The sequence below is a fragment of the Passer montanus genome, unplaced genomic scaffold (assembly GCF_014805655.1).
Source record: "Passer montanus isolate IOZ18808 unplaced genomic scaffold, ASM1480565v1 scaffold59, whole genome shotgun sequence".
Taxonomy (NCBI): Eukaryota; Metazoa; Chordata; class Aves; order Passeriformes; family Passeridae; genus Passer; species Passer montanus.
Window position 1 is genome coordinate 156,671 of NW_024370926.1, and position 24,230 is coordinate 180,900.

The 24,230-nt window shown below is 57.2% G+C and overlaps 1 protein-coding gene across 1 annotated transcript in view; it reads right to left on the reverse strand.

Moving 5' to 3' along the window:
* Nucleotides 1-24,230, reverse strand: part of AGAP3 (ArfGAP with GTPase domain, ankyrin repeat and PH domain 3) — a 74,942-nt gene that overhangs the window by 7,254 nt on the left and 43,458 nt on the right. The window contains exons 12-13 of the mRNA XM_039726475.1: nt 11,553-11,726; nt 6,969-7,130 (exon numbers count right to left, since the gene is read on the reverse strand). Of these exons, the coding sequence (XP_039582409.1) occupies nt 6,969-7,130; nt 11,553-11,726 (336 nt within the window). The remainder of the gene's footprint in view (nt 1-6,968; nt 7,131-11,552; nt 11,727-24,230) is intronic.

Here is a 24,230-nt window from a genome sequence, read left to right on the forward strand (position 1 = left end):
GCTGAGCAGAGTGGTGTGAGCCGGCTCTGCTAATGGGTGTTAACCCCACGACCCCCCCTTCCAACACTGCCCAGGAATGAGGGCTCTGAACAGGAGCAGAATTAGGGAGGGCAAGGCTGGGACAGCAGGGCCACATGGCACCCAGAGCCCAGCAGCAGCCAAGACAATGGGCAGGACCTGCAGGGAGAGGAGCAGCCCCAGAGCAGTCATCCACGCTGTGCCAACACCCCAGCCCTGGGGGGAAGCATCCTCCCGACAGCAGAGGAGCACCACGGGACTGCCAAGAATGAGGGAATGGACATCCTGTGTGTCCAGCCAGGAGCCAGACCAAAGGGACAGCAGGAGAGTACGAAGTGCCCACCAAGGTACAAGGGAGCTTGCACCTGCTGCTGAAGGCAGCCCTGGGGGTGAGGGTGCCCAGTGGAACAGCATGTCCCACTGACACCTGTGGGATGCCAGAGAGGAAAAGGAAGGGCAGCAGCAGTGACACAGAGTGTTGCCTTCACAGCTCGTGCCAAGCACCCTCTCTAAGCTCTGAGGGGGGAAGTACAGCTCTGAGCACAAGGGGTACACTGGGGAGCTAAAAATGCCTCAGCTTCAATACAGGGCTGGGGCAGAGCTTGGTGCTGCTCTGCAAAGGGCTCTGGCTACACCCTGCACTGGTGCCCAGCCCAGAGACCCTCAGCAGGGACCCTGATGTGGAGCCATGGAGCAGTACTTCCCACCTGCACTCCCACGGACACCCTGCTTCTCTGTGGGTGTACCCAGGCAGCGTGCTGCCCCGGGAGCTGCAGGGACGGGCTGGCCCCAAGCCTCACCCCTACCCGAGATACCCCACACAGCTTGGGGCAGCACTCCCAGAGCACAGGCAGCAATATGGGGGCTGCTCCCCTGTCCCAGAAGCACCGGGATACGAAGCAGCTCTGTGAGGACAGAGCAATGTCCCTCTGGTCCCCCAAGTGCAGCAGGACTGTGCTCCCAGCACTTGGCACAGCAATTCCCTCTCTGCACAGGGCACCGGGCAGAGCTCCCCCACACCAGCCCAAAGCAGCACTTCCTACCCTCGTGGGAAGGGGGAGCTCAGCACAGGGGATGGCAGGAGCATCTCCATCCCAGCACACCAGGCAGAGAGCCTTCCATGCCAGACAGCTTCCCAGCTCTCTGCTTCCTGAGCAGTGCAGGGCAGTGTAGGACACCTTCCCTCATCCCGGCAGGTCCGGCAGAGAGGAACAGGATTCCACTCAACATCAGCAACACAGGAAGCAGAGCTGGCACCGAGCCCCACTCCTGAAGGAGAAGTTTCCTCTGTCACCTCTTCACCATCTCCCAGTCACATCCAGCCTCTCCCTGCATGCCATCCTTCTCCCACTCCCATCCCTTCTCCCACTTTGTGCTGCCACAGTAGAAGTGCCTCCAGAGATCTGGGTAGTCACACAGGGAGGAGGTGGGGGGATGCCTCCAGCCCCTCCGTGGGGCACACGGCAGGAACCAGGGCAGGTCCTGTCAGACATGCAGGGAGACCCTGGCCCACAGTTCTGCTCTCTGGCTGCCAGGCCTGTGAGAAGGGTCCTGGAGCAGGGCAGCCAGCAGCCCCTGGCCGCGGGTGCTTGTTTGCAAGCTGCGACTGTACCATATCATTATGAGGTGTTTGGGATATCAACAAATTAGCAGGCGTCTGGGAAGAGAGGGATGCAGCACCATTCGTAAATGTCAGCTCGCTACCTCCTCATTTTGCAGATCATTAAACCCAATATTCCCAACCTGTATTAGTGCGACAGGGACAGGCCCTCCGCGGGGACAGTCGCCGGGAGAGCGCAGCAGGAGCAGCGCTATGGAGACCCCCCAGTGCCGCTGTCCCGGTGCCCCCAGGGCCACAGTGCCCCAGGCTGAGCTGGCAGTCACCGCCAGCGATGGCGTGGGGCTGCAGCAGCGCGGGACTCGAGCGTGGAGGGGCACACTGAGCTGGGCAAGGGGGCATCTGCTGGGGTCCCAAACGTGTGTGGCACGTGTGGGGAAGGACACAGTGTGTCAGGAGGAGCAGGTGCTCCCAAGGGACACCACAGGGGCACAGGGGTGTGCAGGGGGGTCATGTAAGGGTCCAACAGTGTCATGTCTGTGTACATGGCACGAGCAGTGCCATTTCTGTGTACGGGGCAGGGAGGAAGCAATGTGGGGTGCAGCGTGTGCACCGCGGGCAGGCCTGGGGGTGTGTGCAGGCATCAGGGAGGCAGGACACAGGAGGGAGGGCACGACAGCGTGGGCTTCATGGTGTGAGCAGAGGCCTGTCAGGGTCAGGGGTGCGTGCATGAGGGTCTCTCAGAGGGGTAACACGGAGCTGTGTAAGGTCCCCCAGGAATCACAGACTGAAGGGGTGGGACCTGATGGAGACAGGGGACCAGCTGAACCACGAGATGCCCAGCACAGGCTGCCTCCCTCCCGCCAGGACTGAGCAGGGAGCTCCCAGGTCCATAATGAGCTGGAGTGACTTGTTAGCACTGAATTAAGAGGCTTGGTGGAAGGAAGCGCGCGGGTGACACAAGCTGTGTGGGGCAGGCGGGAGCTGAGCGATAGCAGCTGGAATCCCCAGCAATCTGGTGAGCACGGCTCAGCCTCACACTCCTGCCTTGCCACGATGGGCCTCGACAGCCCCTGACAGTTGGCATTAATCACGCACATCGCCCCAACACAACTCTTTACTGGCCATCAATTTCCTGTGGGTTTTAAAACTAAAAAACAAAGACAAAACCGCGTCGTTTGGCCGCCACTGAGAAGCACATTAAGGGGCTGTCAGCTTCTCGCCATGCACCCTGCATCACTCTTTAAGCACATGAGAAGTTCATTATCCCCGGAGCTCTGGCAGCCATGGGGAGACTGGAGCAGGGAGCGTCGCAAAGGTGCTGCTGCCCTCAGCCGTGTCTGCTGGCTCTTTGGCCCTGCTGGAAGCTTGAACAGGGGCCGAGGGTCCAGGCAGGCTGCTCCAGGGTCCAGGGGGGCTGTGGGCTGCTCCGTGGCAGGACGGGGCGCTCCTGGCCACAGAGCTGTGCTGGGCTCTGATCAGAGCAGACTCTCCTGATGGTCCGTGCAGGATGACACTGCACCTACACCACGGGGATGAGCATCTCCGTCCCCTGACAGCCTGACATGTGTTTGCCAGCCTGTGGGTGCTCCCTGACAGCCTGAGCTGCACTCCCCAGTTTGGTGACATCTCCGGCAGCCCAATCCCACGCCTGCCATAGTTTGTGGATGCTCCCTGGCAGCCTGACACGGAGCTCTCTTTAACATGAGCCCATGTAAAAAAGCAACAGCTCGTTTGATTTATGATACTTCAGAACAACTAAGATTCAATTGCTCTGCACGTCCCTGGCTCTGATTACCTCCTAAATGAGATAAACTGATGGCAATTTATCCCCAGACCTCACCAACTTTCCCAGGATGCTAACCTGAGCTGCTCGTGCCTAGCTCACCGCCGTGGGGCGGGAGGAGGCAGGTGCAGGCAGCCTGAGCACAGTCCAAACCTGCTCCCTCACATACCCCAGGGCTGCTCCTGCCCACAGGGATGCTGTGACAGCGGCTGAGCCTGACACCTGCCTGGCCCCATGCAGCTCCTGGTGGGTGGGAAGTTTTGGGGGTGTCCCTCCACAGTACTCCCCACACCAGTACAGCCACACTGACGTGAGCTAACAGAAAGCATGGCTCCTCACTGGGCTGTCCCCATGCCCCTGCCAGCACAGTGAACCCTCTACAGAGGGATGAGCACCACGAGGGGACAGCAGCTCAGCCACAAGGGATGGCAGCTCTGCCACAGGCCCAGCAGCCCTGCTCCTGGCACAGCAATTTCACACTTCCACTGTGCTGACTATGCAGAAGCAAAAAACTCAAATTACCCTGCTGTGAAAAAAACCTGCCGTAACTGTTCAAAGCAGCTAAAAAAGATTCAAGGGGTATCAGTCACACTTATGGACACCAGTCCACGACACAAACCACTGGCCATGCCCATGGTGTGGGGCAATGCTCCGCCCAGGATTCACAGCTGGACCATTCAGACACTGGGATGGGACCTCAAGCAGAGGCTCAGCACCTCCTCGTACTTGTTGCCAGTCTCTGCTTGTCATGCAGGACAGTGACCCACCACGGGGGGCCACCTGAACACCAGTCCCAGAGTCACCCACTCCTCTGCCTTTGCCCTGGCCTGCTGGTCTTGGTGAGGAGCTGCTGCAGCGTCCAGAGCTGCATCCATTCTTGGAACAGTCCTGGGGCTCAGAGCAGGAGAGAGACCAGCCAAGTCACCCACAAAGGCACCAGGGCAGGAGCTGTGCAGCAGGCACGTGGCAGGCAGGGGATGGAGAGGATGTGTGACCCAGCTCCTGAATTCACAGTGAGCACAGGGATGCACATGGTCCTCTCTTGAGCAGGATGTCCCCCTCATGCCAAAATGGGGCACACAGCTCATTGCTGCTGGAACTGGCTAAAACCAAGCTGGGAAGCTCTAAGTGCAGCAACAGTGCCTGCTCCCATGGACTTGGAGCATGGTTCTGCTGGCACGGACACTGCCCACAGCAGCAGGTCCTGTTGATGCAGGGCAAGCTGGGAGCATGACAGAACTGACCCAGCCTCTGGAACTCCAATTTTGCAATTGCTGCCCCCAGCAGCAGGTCCTGTTGATGGGAGCATGACAGAACTGACCCAGCCTCTGGAACTCCAATTTTGCAATTGGATCAACTTTCTAATATATTATTTCTAATAATACTATAGATTCTTTCAAAAATGAAATGCAAGTTCAGTTTGTCAGTAGCTGACCAAAAGCCAGAAACCCACCACACAGCAGCCCACGGCACCACTGTGCCCCACACAGGTCTGGGAGCAGCTGGATCCTCCAGCTCTGCCCCACTGCAGCACTGAGCTGGCAGGTGCTGCACCTGCTCACTCTCTGGAGAAGGACACAGGGGCCTGGACAGCCTGGATTCATGCTGGAGACGTGGAGGGAGGGCTGCCTGTGCCCTGCCCCTCTGCTGTGCCGTGCTCTGCTCACCCCTGCCCTGCTCCTTCCTCTGCAGCACCAGGGCAGCTCGGCCGCCTGCTGCCACTCACTTTGGCACTGCAGATCACAGAGAGGGGATTCCTCCTGAGGAATGGCAGCAGGAGCATCCACAGACTGCAAGGTCTGTGCAGTGACACATGAAGTTTGGTAATTGACACTGGTAAATGAAGTTCTGTGTTGAAAAATGCCAAGGAATGCACACTGTAGGAAAAAGTTACATTGCTAAAACACCTGAAAGGGCTTTAAATTAACTATATAAATCTGAGACACTTCAGGTAAGACAGACCTCTGCCCAGCTCACCACCACAGCCAAGGACCAGTGCAGGAAACAACAAAAATACTCTGATGCCCTCATTCTTGCCCCATGTCTCCACCCCCATCACTCCACCTTGCAGGGATGCTGCCAAACCAGGGAGGACAGAAAGAGCGAGCATGTGTCTGAAAACACATGCCTGTGGGATGATGAAAAACTGGGATTGCTCAAGACTCCTGTCCTGGGCACACAAGGAGAAGGGTGACAGCCCTCCAGCCTGTGCATGTGGGAGCAGAGGGCTGGGACTCCTGCCAAGCACGCATGTGTTCTTGAAAAGGAACTAATCAAATTTTAAGACTTCAAGCAGTGGTTAGTCCGTGTTACTGCTTCATAAAAGTGTTCCCACATTCAATTCCCTTTTTCACTACGAAATGGCATCCCATTCTGTGTAACATCAGGTCCCAGCTCTGCACCTCCCACACTGTCAGCTGCGCTGAGCAGCCACAGGACCAGACCTCCTCTGCAAGCACTGCTCTCAGCCCTGTGCTTCTTGGTCTTTGCTGTGGTCAGTGGAGAGCCCTCATGTCCACATCACAAACCCAGTCACCACACCGAGGTCAGCTTTGGACCTGCTTTACAACTCTCTTAGCATTTTATTTACAGGGCAGAGCACACTACTTCAGCACATGCTTTCTCAGTCTTACGTGTGGGGGTGCAAAACCATCCCCTCCTTCACTGTCCCACTGTTTGTACCAAGAATGAGCCTCTCCTTTTGCCAAGCACTGGGCTGAGAACTGCAAAACAATTTGGGCAGGGCAACAATGGGTCTGAGGAGGCCACATACACACAGAGCTAAGAACAAAGTGCAAGTACAGGCAATCCTTCTTGCTATCCATGGGACACCAGTTTGACAGACTCAAACGATGCTCAAAGTTCCTCTATCAACCACCACAGAGGGGAAGCCTGTCTTAGACTTGTGTCTTTCAGATGCAGACACCTACAACAGCAAAAAAACCCAACAGAGCTGCCCAACTCTGCAAATTATCAAAGCAATGATTCCAAGAACAAGAAGTTGACCTGCTCTGCTGTGGGACACCTGGGCTGCTGGACTGCAGGCAGACACGTGATTTGGAGCAAGGTGCCAGGACAGCTGCAGCACTTCAGGTACAGACTAATATTTCCTGGTTTGTTTTGTAGCAACTGTTAGCTTCAAACACTTGTACTGCAACCTCCTCCCCTCTGAATTCTGTCTTTACTTTGGTTCACTACAGAAGCTTATTGAGTGCCCAGCACAGGTCTTCTAAAATATGAATGTCCGGCCAATTTACAAGTAAATGGAATTAAGTCCTTGTGGTGGAAAGTGTCTGAGAGCACACCTTAACCATATGGTGTACTCTCAGGTCTGCTATTGCAGTTAGCAATTTTAATTACCAGTGACTGTCTGAGCACGCACAGGCGTGATGGTGGTTCTGCAGGGCACGTGGGAAATGGAGGGAAAGGCAGATCAGAGAGGCTGGTAGCTCTTTCCTGCCTCAGCCCAAGCAGCTTGGACAGGGAGAGCTCTGAGCCCCAGGTCACCAGCGAGCCCCACATGAGAAGCACTCCAAGCCCCAGGCACCCGGAGAGCACTGCAGGACCCTCTGAGCTGCAGAGCTGCTCCAGGCAGACCCCTCCTACCTTCTGCTGCCGTGCTGGGGCCATCAAGCCGAGTTGTCCCCGTGCTCTTTTTCCTGCGATGCTTTTTCCTGTTGGCATGTGGTGACGGAGGCGGCTCCAGCTTTGGGCTGGCGGCACTGGAAATGTTTGGGCTGGAGCTGAGGGAGTCGGCAGTACCGTTAGCTGGGGACAAAAATAAGGCAAGTCATGCACATGGGACAGTGCTCTTCTTCCCAGAGACACTGAAGTGTTCTGGGGCCAGCCCCAGTACTTGGCTGGCTCGACCCACACGACCCCATGAGACAGGGCAGGACCCAGCCAGCTCCATGGCACAGGGCCACTCCCACACCCACTGCAGCTCAGGGCAGCTGCTGGGCAGTCAGGCTGGACCCCGTCTGCATGGGATCCATGCAGAGCCATCACACAGGGACAGCGCCGGCACCCGCGCAGCCGCACACGTGCAGCAGCACCTCTGGAGCAGCCCGAGGCCCCAGCTCTCCCACAGGGCCGTGTCCTCACAGGGCTGGACAGGCGTTTTGGGAAGGGACAGCCCGGGTGATCTGGCTCTCTGGGGCAGATCTGCAGAGCCCCTGCAGAAGCCTGCCCTCGCAGCGCTGCTCTGCCAGACGAGGTGACTGGGGTTGCCACACTCAGGAACCTGAGCGTGATGGGCTCAATAGGCTTCCGATACGGAGCTGAAGAAGCTGCATCCCCAGCAGCAACGCACCAAATTTATCCTCAATCATACTGTTCCTTACAATTAATAGCAGAATTAGAAACAATCAGGGAGCTGCCTAATTACTGTCAATTAGAGTGCGCTAATCAAGCTCCGATCACACACACACACGCTGCCGCTGCACTCACCATTAAATGTCAAATTTCATTAGAGACCAGCAACAAAATCAAAAGCCTGACATTCAATTTCAGCAGCACACACAGCGCAGGCTTCCAATCAGCATAAAAATGCAGACTCCGGGGAAGGCAACGAGGCGCAGGAGTCCTCGCTGCACTGTTAACCCTCTCCTAAATCCACTCCTGCCTCTCCAGTGTCCACCCACCCCAGGGCATAGGTGGCAGCTCCATGGCCAGGACCTCTGCCCCAGGCAGCTTGCCGTCCTCTCTGCCACAGTCCAGTGTCTCCCAGCAAGTCCTGACTTCCCATTTCCATGTTCTGTGGCACCTGGAGTTAAGAAAGGAACCACAGCGCTGCACAAGGGCAGCAGCTCCAGCAGTGGGATGGCAGGGAGCTGCCAAGCCTTTCTCCCACCCCAGCCCATCCTCTGCTCCCTCGGTTCATCCTGGCTTGGTCAGACCCGTTTCTGGGGCTTGGCTGGTCTCGACAAACACCAAAAGTGGGGTGGAGAGAGGCACAGAGGGTGAGAGGCCAGGAGCTGCCAGGCAGGGATGGAGGTGCAGCTGGTGTCCCCCTCACACAGCTGAGAGAGGCTGCAGCCTTGGAGCTCTCCCAGCTCTGGTTTCTCCTGCACTGACACACACCAGTAGGGTGTTTCTGCTGCTATTTATCCATGGGGAAATAGCTCACCCTTGACAATTAAGAGAGATAAATCTAATAAAATCAGACTCCAGTTTTCCAAATATAAATTACTGATCCTGCTACAGGACCGTGCTTAGAGCAGGTGTGAAGCACCTTCAGCTCCCAGCCATATGTCACAGGGGACCTGAACTTTCTCAGTGGCTACACGTGGTGCCTCCATCCTCCCTCTGCTGCCCACCTGCTCACCACGATGCTCCCTGGGCCAAATCCCACACCTCTGGCACCCAGCCCCACTCCAGGCTCAGTGACAGGGGTCACATTTCTGCACTCCCCCTCCTGTGGCCTGCTGAGAGCCTGGCAGCTCCTGAGGGATCATCACCCACTCCCTGCTCTTACTGCCCAGCAGCCAACGCCAGAGCTGGGGACTTGCAGGGCCCCCGTGGATGGGGACAGGATGGCAATGGGGTGGGGGCAGCACATGGAACACACTCCCCCTGTTAGATCAGGCATTGCTCACCCTCTCCTTCCCCAGCAGGACAACCAAACCCCTCTGACCCACCCAAGGACTTCCAGAGCCCCAGCTCAGCAAGGGAACCTTTCACAGGCACACCTGGGACCTCCTGGGCCCTTCTCCAAACCAGTCAGCCTTAGGGGGGACCCTGGGACCCCACAGGTGGGCTGCAGAGCTCCTGCATAAGGGACAGATATAGAATGTGCTGGAGCATGTTCATATGGCTGTCTGGCCCCATCCCATTGCTCTTCCACGTGCTCTCCAGGCACAACCAGAGCAGACAGCCTGTCCCCAGGAGCTGGGATGGGAGCCTACAGCCTTGCTATGTGCCCAAAATCAGCTCTGAGCACAGAACAACTCCTCACCTGCCCTGCCATGCAGAACTGGAAATGCAGCAGAGAGCCTGGCCCCTGGCAGAGCTGGGTTTAGGTGTGGTGCAGGACAGGCTCCCTCAGCTCAGCTCCTCCAGGGAAGGCTGGCTGTGCTGCTCAGCTCAGCACGCCCTGCCATGTGCAAAGTGCTGCCCCCCACAAATGCCCCCTCCCTCAGGACACTGAGAAGCCACCTCTGCCAGCTGTGGCTGTGGGGGCACAGAGCAGGGAGGCAGTGCTGGGAACTGCCTGGGGCCCCCAGGCAAGCGGCCCAGGCTGTGCTGTGGCCCTCCAGAACAGCTGGCCCCTGGGTGAGCAGCCACCAGCAGGCAGGACAACAGTGAGCAGAGATGACACCTCATCCCTGCATGTCACTGTCAGGAGCAGCAGCACAGAATCACAGAATGGTTTGGGTGGGAAGGGACCAAAGCTCACCCAGTGCCACCCCTGCCATGGGCACGGACCCTTCCACTGTCCCAGGCTGCTCCAAGCCCTGTCCAACCTGCCCTTGGACACTGCCAGGGATGGGGCAACCACAGCTCCTCTGGGCACCCTGCTGCCTCACCACCCTCTCAATAAAACATCTGTTCCTTATATCTAGTCTAACCTCACCCACTTTTAGTTTAAAAACATTATTTCTTTTCCTGCTACAGCAGGCCGTGCAGATCAGCTCTCATTTGAGTCTTCAGTTACTGTGCACAGAAGAGGCAGACTGGTCCAGGTGCTGTGAGCATGGACAGCTCCTCCATGGACAGGAACAGAAGGACAGGGAGCAGAGGGATGGAGAGCACAAAGACAGGGGACAGAGGGATGGGGGCAGAAGGACAGGGGACAGAGGGATGGGGGCAGAAGGACAGGGGACAGAGGGATGGGGGCAGGACAGGGAACAGAGGGATGGGGCATGGGCTGGCTTGCTGTCCTGTGTCCCCAGGGCAGGGCAGGGCAGGGCAGGGCAGGGCAGAGCAGCACACAGCATGGCCGCAGCAGCCCCCAGCTCCGCAGAGGGGTGCTGGGAGGAAGGATGAGACCTGCCAGGGCAGCTCCTGGGGCAGGAGGGAGCTGGGGCAAGGAGCTGCTCCCCGGAGGGCTGGTGGCACAGGAGCGACGCGTGCCAAGGCACGCACCCCGTGCGGGGCTGCGGGAGGGCAGGGAGCTGCTGCTGGGCACGCCGGGGCGCGCAGGGGCTCGGGGGGCCGGGCCGGGGTCCCTGCCCGCACGGGGACAGGCAGACAGCCGTGAGCAGCCCCTCGCAAAGGCTGCCCCGCGTCCAGGGCGAGGGGCTGCGGCACATCCCGCTCAGCGCTGCGCCCTTCCGCTCCCCTCGCCCGCGCTGCCCCATCAGCAGTAACAGTCTGATTAATTCGCTTCCAGCAGGGAGCTGATGGGGCCAATGATGGAGCCGCTGCATCAGGCGCGCTGAAATTGATAGTTTTTCACAGTTACAAATGAGGAGCCTCCTCAGCTGCAAATGGCGCCCGCACAGTCGGACTCCGGTAATGATCATAAAGAGGCTCCTTTAAACTGCGAAAGCCCCTGGGAGCGGGCGGGGGGGCGGCTGCCGCGCTAATGAGAACTACAAGGGGCGAGCAGGCATGGAAATGGCTCCTCCACTCTTGATGTGCATTTAACTGCTTTTTTAGTGCGGCGGCAGAGCCAGGAACGAAGGAGTGATGAATGCAGCACAAAAGCATTTATTTTCCAATTCGGCAAAGTGGCTACGTTGGGAAATGTATGAATTATTTTAATTCACTCAACTGTCCTGAAACATCACTGAGAGCGAGTGAGCGTGGGGGGAGGGGGTGGGCCGTGCTCAGTGTGTGCTCCAGAGACAGGAATCACTCCTATTCCTTCAAGTGCCCCGAAATCTGGGAGGTGGGGGTGCCGGTAAGGTGCAGTGATGGGAAAGCAGTGGGATGTACCCCCGTACCCCAGCACGCAGAGCTCAGAGCAAGGTCAGAGCAGAGGGCTCGGAGCCATCCTGCTGCAGAGCAGCGTCCCTTGGCTGGAGCTGCTCCTTGCCTTGCAGGACAGCTTCTGCCCTGGCTGGGACACTGCCAGCTGACCCTCGCTACGGGGCACAGCCCCAGCGAGGCCCAGAGGCTGTGTCTGACACTCCCGAGCAGACTATGGGCTCGCAGCCACAGGGCAGAGCCCAGACCTGCCCCTCTGCTGAAATGAGCTCCCCTACCTGCTGTGGCTGAGGGGAGAGGGCCAGGAGGGCTACTCACAGGGGTTGGGGCAGCTGCCGGGGATGGCCACAGCCTCGTTCCACTGGTCTGCACTGGAGACGGAGTAGGAGCGCTGGTGCATCCCGTCCGGCTTGGAGCTGAAGCCCACGAGGTTGATGCCACTGATGGAGCGCTCGGAGTGCAGCGAGGTGCTGCTGGTCGAGTGGGGAGCACCTGCAAGAGAGAGCAACGAGCACGGGCTGACTGCTGCCTGCAGCACAGGGGAGAAGCAAAGCTGCCCCGTACCTGGTGTCACACCCCTCGGGTGGCTCCACGTGAGGACAGGCTCTCCCTGGCTCTCCTCTCCCAAGGGGTAGTGCTTGTGCATCACCCCAAAGGTGCTGACAGAAGAGCCCAGCACACCCCGCTTCCCAGAGGGAGCCCCAGCTTAGTGGGCTGCAGTGCAGCACCCTGGAATGCACAGCTGGGGATTCTGGCATTCAGCTTCCCACAGCTGGAGCTCACAGTCATGATTTTCACTACAGCCTCTGGCCCCTGAGCAAACCCAAACCCACCCCACAACCAGCACACCCACTTTCATCTCTCAACTTCACTTTCTTGTGTGTCCCTGGCAGGAAATCCAGCCATGCTGGGGGCACTGGGAGACAGCGTGAAATCACATGGAGGGTGTCAAAGAAACAAGCAGGGGAACAGGATGGCAGATGGAAGCTGCTTTTTCCACTAGCTCAAAACTGCTGTGGCTGAGCCCAGAAACCTGAACCCCCAAGAGAGGAGTGATTTTGGGACTAGAGACTGTCACAGAGGACATGATCATTTAGTGATGAAAAATGGGTCAAGTGTTTCTGGATTACAGGAATACCCAAAACGTCCAGAACAGCAAACAAAATGGTTCTGGCAGGGAGCACACACCCTCCCGCTCAGTCTGCAGGCAATCAGCCACAGAGGACAGTGGCCCAAGGGATCCCTCTGCACCTGCCCTCTCCCACACTCCCCTCAGGCCGTTCTGCTCCAGCCACTGCAGAGCAAGTGCTCTGGGAGCTCTGGGAGCTCAGGACAAGGGCTCTGTCCCTACTACACAGCTACATCTCCTCCTTCCCTGCCCGCAGGCACAGACACTGAGCTGGGACTCTCAGTGCAGCCCACCTGGCCATGGCCCAGGGCAGGGCCACAGAACAGCTCCAGATGCTGCACACCCACAGCTCAGCCCTGCAGTCACGACGAAGCTGGGCTGTGAGAAACCATTGGTCCAGTGGGACTGGTACAAGTGGGAGCCTTCCACAGAAGCAAAGGAACACCTGTGGAAGCAGCTCCTCAGAGGGAGCTGCTACAGCCAGGACAGCTCACCTGTCTTCCTGTGGGAATCCACGTTCACTGGCTCTCATGGATCCCAGCATGGCTGAGGTGGAAGGGAGCTCTGCCATCGTCCTGTACAGCCTGGCTCAAGCAGAGCCCCCCAGAGCCAGTGGCCCTGGACTGTTTCTGATGAGTCTGGAGCATGTCTAAGGAGGGAGGTGGCATAACCTCCCTGGCCAACCTATCCCTGTGCTGCCCCACCCTCTACAAAAAGCAGAGCCCCACAAAACCCCATGTGAAGCCCCAGAGCTCATACATAAATGTGTGTTTCTGTCCTTGTTGCTCCCATGAAAACCCAAGTGTTGCTATTTAGACCCAAGCACAGCCAGGGCTGCCGAGTGTCTGACGGGACAGCTCAAGATCCAAATACCCCCTCCAAAGGCAAGGGCTGCAAGGAGGGGTGAGATTGCCACCAGCCCTTGCACCATGCCTGGTGGCATGCCTGCCACCCACTGTGCCACCACCACCACCACCATCATCATCATTGCCACCACTCCATCACCAGCATAGCACGTAACTCCCACCCTCCTCTTCCCTGTACTCACCCTGCACCACAACGCCCTTTCCCTGCAGGGCTGTGCAGGGACCCCCTGCGAGCCCCCCCTGCAGACCCCACCTGCCAGCAGTGCTGAGGGAGGGCTTGCAGGGACACAGCTCCCTGCACCCCAAAGTGCCAGGCCCTGGTGACCTGCACCCTGTGCTCCCACAAGCCTGACCCAAGTTGCCAGGACCTTCCTTGCAGAGCCCCACCACGTTCCTGCCTCCACTCTGGCTGCTGCATGTTCCCCCTCCCTCCCCTTGTTCAGCGCCACAGAAACACGTGTAAAACCATGACACTGACTTTGCCTCTAATTAGCCCTTAATTTACAAGACACACTCGGAAGGGTAATTAGCTGGCGCTCTGCTCCTGACTGCTGCATCCATCTCCTCTCTGCCTCCTCGTGGGAGGGAGCCTGCTGCTGCTGAAGCAGGGACAACGCTGCTCTCCTGGGACTGGGATCAGCTTGGTCCTGGGACTGGGATGAGCTGGGCTGGGTCCTGGGATGGGATGGGCTGGGCTGGGATGGGATGGGTTGGGATGGGATGGGATGGGCTGGGCAGGGCAGGGCTGGGCTGGGCAGGGCAGGGCAGGGCTGGGCAGGGCTGGGGTGGGGTGGACTGCGCTGGACTGCGATGGGCTGGGATGCTCAGAGCTCAGACAGTGTCTGCCAGGACCAAGCCCCAAGTGCCCCCAGCCCTGGTTATGGCCACAGCCACGAAGCAGAGGAAGGTGAAGAAGGGAGAACAGACACAGAGGGTCTGGGAGAAGCTCCTCCTGCAGAGGGGAAAGTCCTGCAGGGCCCTAGGGAGCGCAGATCTGACCCCTGCTCCCTCAGCCAGCCAGGCCAGGAGCCCCAGCACACCAGGACATGTCCTTTCATCACACTTCTGAGAAGCAGCACAGACTGCCACAAATGCCAGTGTTCCATTCTGAAAGAAGGAACAGCTTCCATCAGCCTCTGCAGCCCCTCCAGGCTCCCTGCACCTCTCTCCAGCTGCCTGCAGTCACCCAGCTGGGGGAACTCCCTCACAGCCCAGTCTCTGCTCACTCACAGACATTGTTCTGTGCAGCTCTGGCTTCTCGAGGGAGCTGCTGGGTGCTCCCAGCAAGGCCAGAGCTTCAGGAATTGCATCCCTTTGGAAGTGACATCCTGGCAGCTGCTGGATATGTTCCCTGTCCATCGTGTAAGTGACATGTAAACACTACATGCCTCTGGGCCAACACCTGCAGGAACTGAACCCCCAAACTGCTGACAGTTCCCCAAGTCCCTATCCCAGTCAGTTTCCTCAAGCCCCCCAAAAAACACTCACATGGCTCCCTGATGCCTTTTCAGTACAGCCCAACTGACCACGTGGCACTGGATGGAAAATTACCTAAAACCAGAATGGCCTTTTCCCAGGCATGACATGTGGCAGCCCAGATGCTTTGGGGAAACACCTGGATCAGAGCAAACTGGGAATTCCTCATTAGGGTGTGGCTGCCCAGGGAACAGGATAAAGGGGAGTTAGCCAAAAGTGCACCACCACTCAGGAAGGAGGTCATTTGCAGAGTCACTTGAGGATCTTTTTTAGGATCTCTTTAATATTTTCAAGAGCAATTTAGCAAAATAAAACACAGGATCTGGTAAAATTTCCTGGCAACATTATACTGGATGCTGCTACCAGGCCCTTACAGTGTGGAGGAATCAAATTTTGGCACAGGGAACACGCTATGCTGAATTTTAAAGAGGCACCAGCTGGAGAGAACTTTTGGGCTCCCCCTGGGTTTATGGCCAAGTACAGGGCAGGTCTTTCCTCTGGAGTGCCAGGCCCTGCTCCCTGACAGGCAGAGGGATGCTGCTGCTGCACCACAGTGCAGGAACTGTCAGCGTGTGGCTCAGGAGGGTGATGGAGGAGCTCCAGGATGGGTGAGGACACCCAGGCATGGGGCTAGCCCTGTTTTCTCTGGTACTGCAGAGGCCAACAGCACAGTGCAGATTAATGCTATTAACTGTCTGCCAAACAGTCCCAAGGAGCCAGCAGTCACTGTGCCTCTCAAGCGCTTGTTGCCAACATGTCATCATTTATTCCAAATAAAAACCAGGATTATTGTGAGTCACCTTAGTGTACTGGCTCCCCAGAGCCTGGCTGGAGCCTGCAGCTGAATTTGGCTCAAAGCCTCCCCAAAAGCTACGGCTGCTCAGGACCCTGAGCTGGGCTGAACACAACTGCAGCTAGTGGGAAACCAACGGGTTCTTGAAGGGAGGTGAGAGCCAAGGAGCCTGGCAGAGCTGCCTGCCTGTGAACACCCTGCTGGGGAGGACATACCTCACCCCTGTGTCAACGAGGCAGCAGCTGCCATGGCAGGAAGGTGGCTGTGCTGGAGCCCCCGTGGCTGCTGCTCCCAGAGCCACCTGTGCCCCAGAGCCAGAGTCAGGAGTCTCTGTCAGGCTGGGTTTCTAAGGAGCACTGCTTGCTGCTACCTGGACATTGTTGGGTCCTTCCTCCTGAACAACTTCCATGAGTGCCAAACACAAGGGCTGGCTCCTAGCAAGCAGGAGCCCCAGGATGCAGACCTGTCATTTGAGACTTCACCCTCTGCGCTCTCCTTGGGGCTGGCCCCCATGCTGGGCACCACACAGCTCCCAGGCGTGGTGGGGCACGTTCTGGGCTGACAGAGGGACAGGTGTCCTTCCCAGCTCTGCCGACACCCAATGTCTGCGTGGAATCACTGAGCCAAGCTGGGCGACTGAGGATTCCCAGCCCAGCTCCATAGCAGGGCCATCAGGATCTGCCAGCTTGCACACAGCAGGAGCCATTGCCTTGCACTGGGCCTCACAGATGCTCTGACACAGGGAATCTCCCTCCCCTCTCAGTGCTGCCCTTGCAGAGCATGGTTTTGGACATCTGCACATGCTCATAACCAAGTGACACCCCAGCTCCTACCAAAGCTGACTCGTGGTGGGTACAAACCATCAGGACAAAAAACTCTGCATGGTGACAGTGACTCGGGGACAGCTGAGAGCCTGGGCTGGCTGTGGCAGCAGCATGGGGAGGGTGGCCATGGCACCCTCCCACTCCCCAGCCAGAGCTCCAGGACACACAGGATGAGCCAATGCTTCTCCAGACAACACAGCAATCCACCTCTGGTTTAGAGGGTGACCAGAAGGGCCCAGCAGACTGGAGAAAGCTGGCAGTGGGCACCTCAGTGACGCTGCCCCCTAAATCCTGCCCTGGGAGCACTCTGCCAGCCTGGGCACTGCGGGCAGCTGCAGCTTCTCCGTCTGCCTCCAGCCTGAGCTCTGCACCAAGCCCCACACAGCGCCCACGCTGCCAGCTGAGGCACCCCACGCTGCCACGGAGCAGCTCCGTGGCCAGGGAAGGCGAGCTCTGCAAGGAAGAGGAGGATTGCTGGAAGAGCAGTGGCAGACCTGGAGCCAGGGAGTGCCCAGAGGAGCCCCTGCACTGCCCAAGCTTTGCTGCACAGTGCAAAGTCACCTCACAGGTCTGCCCCTCTGCCACTCCTGCCCGAACAGTGACGGATCTGTCAGAAAATCTGAGCCTGACTTGAACACTGCTGGTGCCAGAGAGATCACAGTGATGCTGGGTGAGTGGTTCCAGTGGTTAATTGCCTTCACTGCTGAAATCTGGGCCTTATTTCTGGCCTGAGTTGTGTTCCTTCTGCCACTGTCACTGGATCCTGGTACATTTTATCTGATAAAGAGCTCTCTCACCAAATTTCTGTTCCTATACAGGTATTTACAGGTGGTGTTGAAATTATCTCTTAACCTTTTCTCCAGTAAGTTAAATATATTGAGCTCATTGAATCTTCCTACAAGGTGATTCTGAGAGCAGTTCCTGGTTTTTACAGCCTTTCCTGTCCATCATTTTTAGTCTCATCCTGTGTACACATAAATCCATTAACCTGAGCTCTGTGGAAGTCCTCTCCACCCCAAAACTGACTGTTACCATCCACACCTTGACCGCATCTTCTGAAATTCCTGAATTAAATAATTCAGCCTTGCTGATTCCAACATGTCCACATCTCCTACCTGCTGTTTAATTTGCTGCCTAATTACAGCTGGAATATGAAGAATTCATCATTCTGTGCTGAGATACATCATCCTGCCTCTTCCCAAACACCAATACGAGTGTTCACTGAACACTTTGCTTTTTTTCCTTATTAACCATTCTATTATTCCCATACAGTAATGAAAGAATGCTGGGGTTAGGATTCATTAGTTCCTAATACACTTGAAAAAAACCCTTTCACTGTCTGTAACTCTACTGGTCCCTGTTCTGCATCTCCTCGTGCAGCCATGGCAGTGCAGGCTCCTGTGCCAGCCAAGGTGGAAGGTGAGCTGGATCCATCACTTTTATTTGTATGTTGTGTGGAAACTCCATGGAATGTGAATAATTGAGGATTAGAGACTTGGTGAGATACGTGAGCAGTGACTGTTCTCATGGCTCTCAGGCTGAACAATGGTGACAGGGTGAAGCAGCCACCCAAGCAGTGGCTCACCCAGCACTGGGCAAAGATGAGTCTGGCATGGAATGGTGGTGAAGGAGACCACGCTGCAGAGACCAAGACAGAGAGTGCAGGGAGGACATGGGAGCTGCCCTGTGCTCAGCACCTGGAGCAGGAACTGAGACACAGGAGCTGAGTTTTTGCCAAGTAAAGCAGCTGTGAGAGTGATGAAAGAGAGGTTTTCCTCTGGGAGAAAGGAACAGAAGTGAAGTGACAGACTTGTGCAGATGTCCCCAAAATGGGGCAGGCAGTGTTAGTGTCCCCGTAAGCTGGGACACTCCTGTCCCCACAGAGAAAGAGATGGGGGGGGTCTCCCCAGCAGTTGTGCTGTGCTGGTGCTCTCACTTCATCAGTGACTTTGCTCCTAAATTCCTCATCACCACCATCTGTCAAATGTTGTTTAACTTCCTCCCTAGACCTGGTGGGCACGGAGTGTGATGTGGGGCAGTGTAAGGCTGCCAGGCTGCCCCGAGAGCCCAGAGCAAATGGTGACACAGCCCTTTGTGTGGCTGCAGCCAGTGAATCTGGAAACACAAGGAGCTGGAGCACTTCCCATAAAGCCAGGAGGGTCACTTCGAGGGCTGCTCACAATTAATCACTGCTGGCGGGCGTTGGGCCGGGAGCGCTGGCACGGGAGCCTCCTCCAGCTGGCTGTGCCACGGAGCCACAGCCTCCAGAGCCACAGCCAGCACAGCCACAGCCTCCTCCGGCTGCGGCTTCCAGCCCCTGCTCAGCACTTACCCATGACTTTATCATGTTGCTGTTAGTTTTATCACTTTTCAGACACACACAGCACAAACCACAGCAGCACCACGCAGCCAGCCTCTTCCGCCTGCTCCTGCCCCTTCTCACTATCGAGACAGAGAACAAACAGTTTGCATCTCCTCTCCACCAAGACTGACATATTTTTAAGCAGTACAACCTTCCTTTTAACTTTCTGGTATCCAGTAAAATATTCTTTTAAAACTCCTAATTACGCTTCACTTTTTTTTTCCCCTGTTTAAATTCCTTCTCCCAAAAGATCTGGCACGTAATTGCTTCCAGCTTGGTGAAATTGGCTCAGACACATTTTTGTGTGCATGTGTCTGTGCATGTGTTCAATACTCTATTTCTGATCTGAATGTTACTCTGCCTGAACACCAGCACAATACAGCCAAGTCACCTTTACGTAAGGCACTACTGAATTTAGTTTGGTGATTGGGGTAACAGTGGTGTTCTCCCTGGGAGCTGCTCTGCTGTTTGGAACCAGCATTCAGGAAGTCCACGGAAGCTTTAGTGCAACTTCATAAGGTCCCTCAGTGACTCTCCAACACGTTACAAAGAATTATCTCAGAGAACCAAGGTGCTGGGAATGAGCAGCAGAAGCAGATGAAGGAAGCAGGGTCTGTGCTCCAGATCACTCTCCTGCTCTGTGACTGTGAAGAGAGGTGTCCTTACGGTCCCTGCAGGAAATCTGCAAGTAATGCTGTCTAAAACACAGCCCAGAACAGATCCCTGAGATCCCTGTGGTGGCAGTGGGACATGGACTGGCAGCACCGACGTGGATCCCCGTCTGTGTGTAGATGGAGCAGGAACCTGGCTCTGAGACAGAACTGCAGGAGGGAAGGGAGCACAGCCAGAACTTTCTGGGCTTGCTAAGGAGTGTGGAGCTGGACCAGCACTGCAGTGACTGATGAGGAACAGCCCCTGCCCCCAGCTCCCAAGGGCAGCTGGGGAGGGGCCAGCTGGGGATGCTCGAATTGCTGTATTTTCCTGCATAACTCCTGTTTCTAAAGCCATTCACTCATACAAGGCTTTATCCACCCCTGCCTGCTTTGTCCACAGAGGCTGCTTGGTGTGCAGCAGCACAACCTCCTGGGGTGCATAATTCCAGGGATGGAGCAAGCCCTGCTGTTTGGAGAACAGGATGGCTGTGCCCCTTGCCTGCTGGCGATGAGCTTTCCCACGTTGCTCTGGGACACTCCCTGTCCAGCAGCACTGTGCAGACCCAGCAAAGGCCCTGTGTGCTGATGGCAGGGGCAGCTCCAGACAGACACCCCTGGAGCTGCTGCCCGTGGTCAGGATGAGCTGGGGCTGTGTGACACCAAAGAGTAGGACTCTGTGGCCTGTAACAAGTCACTCCCTGGCCCCTCTCCCTCCTGCAGCCAAGCCTGGGCTGTATGGATGAGACAGTTTGGTTTGCTGGAGAAGGCTCCCAGTCCACCTTGGAGAACACCAGACACCCCTCCAGCCCAGCCCTCCCTGGCAGCACCAGGCAAGTTATTTACACTGAGATTTTCACAGGTGCCCACTAATTACGCCCCTGTAGCTTTTCCAGGTGCCCCATGCAAGGAACCTGAGCCAGATGTTCCAGAATTGAGGATGCTGAGAGCTACAGCTGCAGCCCCCAAGCCTGGCTATCTGCCCCATGCCCACCTGGGTGCCCGTGCCTCCCTGGCTGCCCTGTGCCCTCCTGGCTGCCCTGGACGCCTTGGCCAGCCCTGGGCAGGGCTCTGATCACCATGGCACTCCTCTGCCTTGCGCTTCTCCCTCCCTGCTTCCTCTCCTCCTTCCTTTCTCCAAGGCCTTTTCCCTGCTCAGCCCTGCACTGCACAGCTCCTTAGTGATCTGGTAAGGAATAAGTGCATCAACTCCCTAATTACCCCTAATTAGGGTTAGTGATCACACTGTTGGGTCAGAGAAAGTCAGTGTCTGCTTTCCCACTGGGGAGGGCAGGTAGAGCTGGGTGTGGAGGGGGGAAGCACCAGCAGCTCCCTTCGTGCTCCGATCCCCTCCAGGGACCCCTCCCTGCTCACACAGCCCTGGAGCTGCCTGTTCCAAGAGCAGGAGCCATTCTGACCAGCAGAATCTCAGCCCTCCAGCCTTCTGTCCAGCACGAGAAGCAGGCACCAAGGATTGCTGCTCCTGTCCCACCTGTGTCATCCCACCCGGCTGCAGCCACCGGCTGCTCCTCCTCTTCCCACAGAGTCCTGACAATCTCCAGCTTCTACTCAATGCAAAACTTTAAACCAGCAGCAGCTCAACCTCACATTTGGATTCATCCTCCACCTTCAGACATGCAGATAAACATTAGTAAGAGGTTACTGTATGACTGTAATGGTGAATGTATAATATTTATAATATACATATGAATTTGCAGTATTTTATACATGATTCATGATGCAAAATATTAATTACAGATAAATTTTAGTAAATCTCTCATCTCAGCTTCATCTTCAGACTACAAACAACCCTTTAACATATTATTGGGAAGGGCAGAAGTCCCACACTGAGGAACAGACAGACCCTCACCCTTTTCCTTTCAGCTCAGCATCGCCATGTCTGAGTTACAGAATCCCAGTCTGGTTTGGGTCAGAAGTGACCTCAAAGATCATCCACTCCCAGCCCCTGCCCTTGGTGGACACAGTGACTAACACTGGACTTTTACAGTCAGACTCTACAGAAAGGCAAGTGAGCAAGCAGAAATCTCAGCTGGAGGAGGGAGGGAGGGTGTGTCCCCACAGCTGGCACAGAACCAGCTGTGCATGGGCACTGCCCCCACCCCAAGCAGCCCCTCAGGCTGGAGGGGGGGCACTGGGGGCCCTGCTCTGGCTTTCCCTCTGCTGCCCAGCTCCCAGGGAGCACCACAAAGAGCACAGTGGACAGGACCCTGCCTCTGAGCAGAGCACAGGACACACCGAGCACAGGCGGAGCCACTCGTGTGCATGGAACAGCAGCCGTGGGACTACAGGCCAGTCCCAGGGACACCAGAGTCCATCCAGCCTTCCCTGCCAAGTGTGGGGCACAGCTTAACCTGGGATGCTCCTGGACACACGCCAGGGCAGGGTGACCCCAGCTGCTGGTGGGGGGGAAAGCAAAACCAACTTTGTTTCAGAAGTCAGAGCTGAGCTTTCCCTCCCGAGTCCCCATTTCCATTATTTTGTAGATTAATGACCCTGCTCTGACCTGAAGAATCTGTCGTGCAGCCACAACCAGGAGAAAGGCAGGAGATGATCCACCAGCCTCCTGTCTGCCATGACCTGCACCACCCTGCTCTCACTGCTCTTCTTCCCTCAATGTCATTGTCCCCCACGGCGAGCAGCGGTGTGCCAGGGAAACAGGTTTTCCCTTTTCTTTGTTAATTCTTCCCTCATTACATTTGAAATTCCACAATCAGTGTGCACTGTAATTGTCGAATTTGATGCTAATGATTAATGAATTAAACATGGATCCATCAATTAGTCCTCGGAGAATAATTCTGCATAAAGCAGCGGATAATGTAATTACAGTAACAAAGATAATGAGATGTTAACATCGACGGAGCCCGACGTGACATGATCACAGCAGGCTCAGCAACCCCGGCCTGGGGGAGCCAATCCCTCACTCTGCAGAGGAAGAGCATCGGGGGGCACGGGCCTGGCGGGGGGGCCCTGCCAGCGCGGGGCTCCCCCGGCCCCGGCCCCGGCTCCGCAGCCGCCTGGCAACGCTGCCAGCCCCGCTCCAGAGCCACCACGGAGCTGCCAGAGAGGGCCCCGAGCTGCTCGAGACCCAGCACCATGCCCTGCCATCCTGTCTGCAGTGACTGAGGCCAGCACGGGCTCCCTCCCACCAGCGCGCCCGGCATGGAGGCCCAGAGAGGGGCATGGAGGCCAGGGATGGGCACAGAGGCCAGGGATGGGCACAGAGGCCAGGGACGGGCACAGAGGCCCAGGGACGAGCACAGAGGCTCAGGGACAGGCACAGAGCCCCAGGGATGGGCACAGAGGCCCAGGGATGGGCATGGAGGCCCAGGGATGGGCCAGGAGCCCCAGGGATGGGCACAGAGCCCCAGGGACAGGCACAGAGCCCCAGGGACGGGCACAGAGCCCCAGGGACAGGCACAGAGCCCCAGGGACGGGCACAGAGCCCCAGGGACGGGCACAGAGCCCCAGGGATGGGCACAGAGGCCCAGGGACAGAGCCCCAGGGATGGGCACAGAGGCCCAGGGACGGGCACAGAGCCCCAGGGACGGGCACAGAGCCCCAGGGACGGGCACAGAGGCCCAGGGACGGGCACAGAGCCCCAGGGACGGGCACAGAGGCCCAGGGATGGGCACAGAGGCCCAGGGATGGGCACAGAGGCCCAGGGACAGGCACAGAGCCCCAGGGACAGGCACAGAGCCCCAGGGACGGGCACAGAGCCCCAGGGATGGGCACAGAGGCCCAGAGACGTGCACGCTGCCACGCTCTGCACCGATGGCTCCCTGTCCTGTGCTGTGGAGCCAGGAGTCGGTGCCAGCACACAGAACTCGGCCCAGGGACAGCTGGACCCTCATCACCTCAGAGCAAACAGGAGCATCAACCAAGCCCTGCATCCCAAGCAGTGCCTCCCAGCACCACCCACTCTGGAAAAAGCTCTCCCTGGAGATGCAGGAGTGCTGCTGCAGAAGCAGGAGGAGGAAGAGGACTCACACTGGCACTGGCCCCAACACACGTGTCAGACCATGCAGATTGTTCCTTGGGCTGAAGGAACTGGCCAGCAGCAGTCCCCACCCAAAATCCTCCAGAACTCGAGCTCACAACTCCGTGCTGAGTCCGACTGGCCTGTCCTGCTCAGCCTGCCCTGTGCTGAGGACATGTCTGCTCTCTGGCACTGCATCCCATGGGAGACTCATGGTGCTCAGCAAGCTGGAGAATCCCCTGTGAGCCCCCCACAGTGGAGCAGAACTTTCCCCTTTAGCCTGCTCCCTTCACTCTACTGCTCTGGCTCCCCCATGTTTGTTTCCTTCAGTCCCATCTCTGTCTGCTGCTGGCAACACCTCCAATTGCTGCCTGCAACCACAACCATCTCAGCACTGCTGCAGCTCTTCCTGCACTTCTCTTCACTTTCCACTCAAGGCAGGCTTCCCAGTGCTGAGCTCTCGACAGCCTCTGCCACCAGGGAGCTGCAGAGGCAGCTGCTGTGCTCCGTGCCACGTACCAACTGTCACAGGTGCCATGGACACAGCCCAGCACCTCCCTGGCCAGCTCCCCTTTGGAGCAGGTCCCTACAAACCTCTGTGAAGCAAGAACCCAGGCTCAGCTGGGCTGAGGCTAGGCTCCTGTGCTGACACTGTCTTGTGCCACCATCTCTCCTGCCTCACTGAAGTCCCTTTTCATCCCACCTGCACTTTGATAGGAGCTGCCCTTGTTCCTGGAGCCAGGAACATGTGATGCAGCACAGCACGAGGCCAGGTGAGCCTGAGGAACCATAGCAAGGATGCACCTGGGGGGCTGTGAGGGAGAGGGCAAGAGAAGAGACATTCCAGTGGGAAGAGGAGCAGCAGGGATGTGAAGGAGACACCTGAGCCAGCAGTGGCA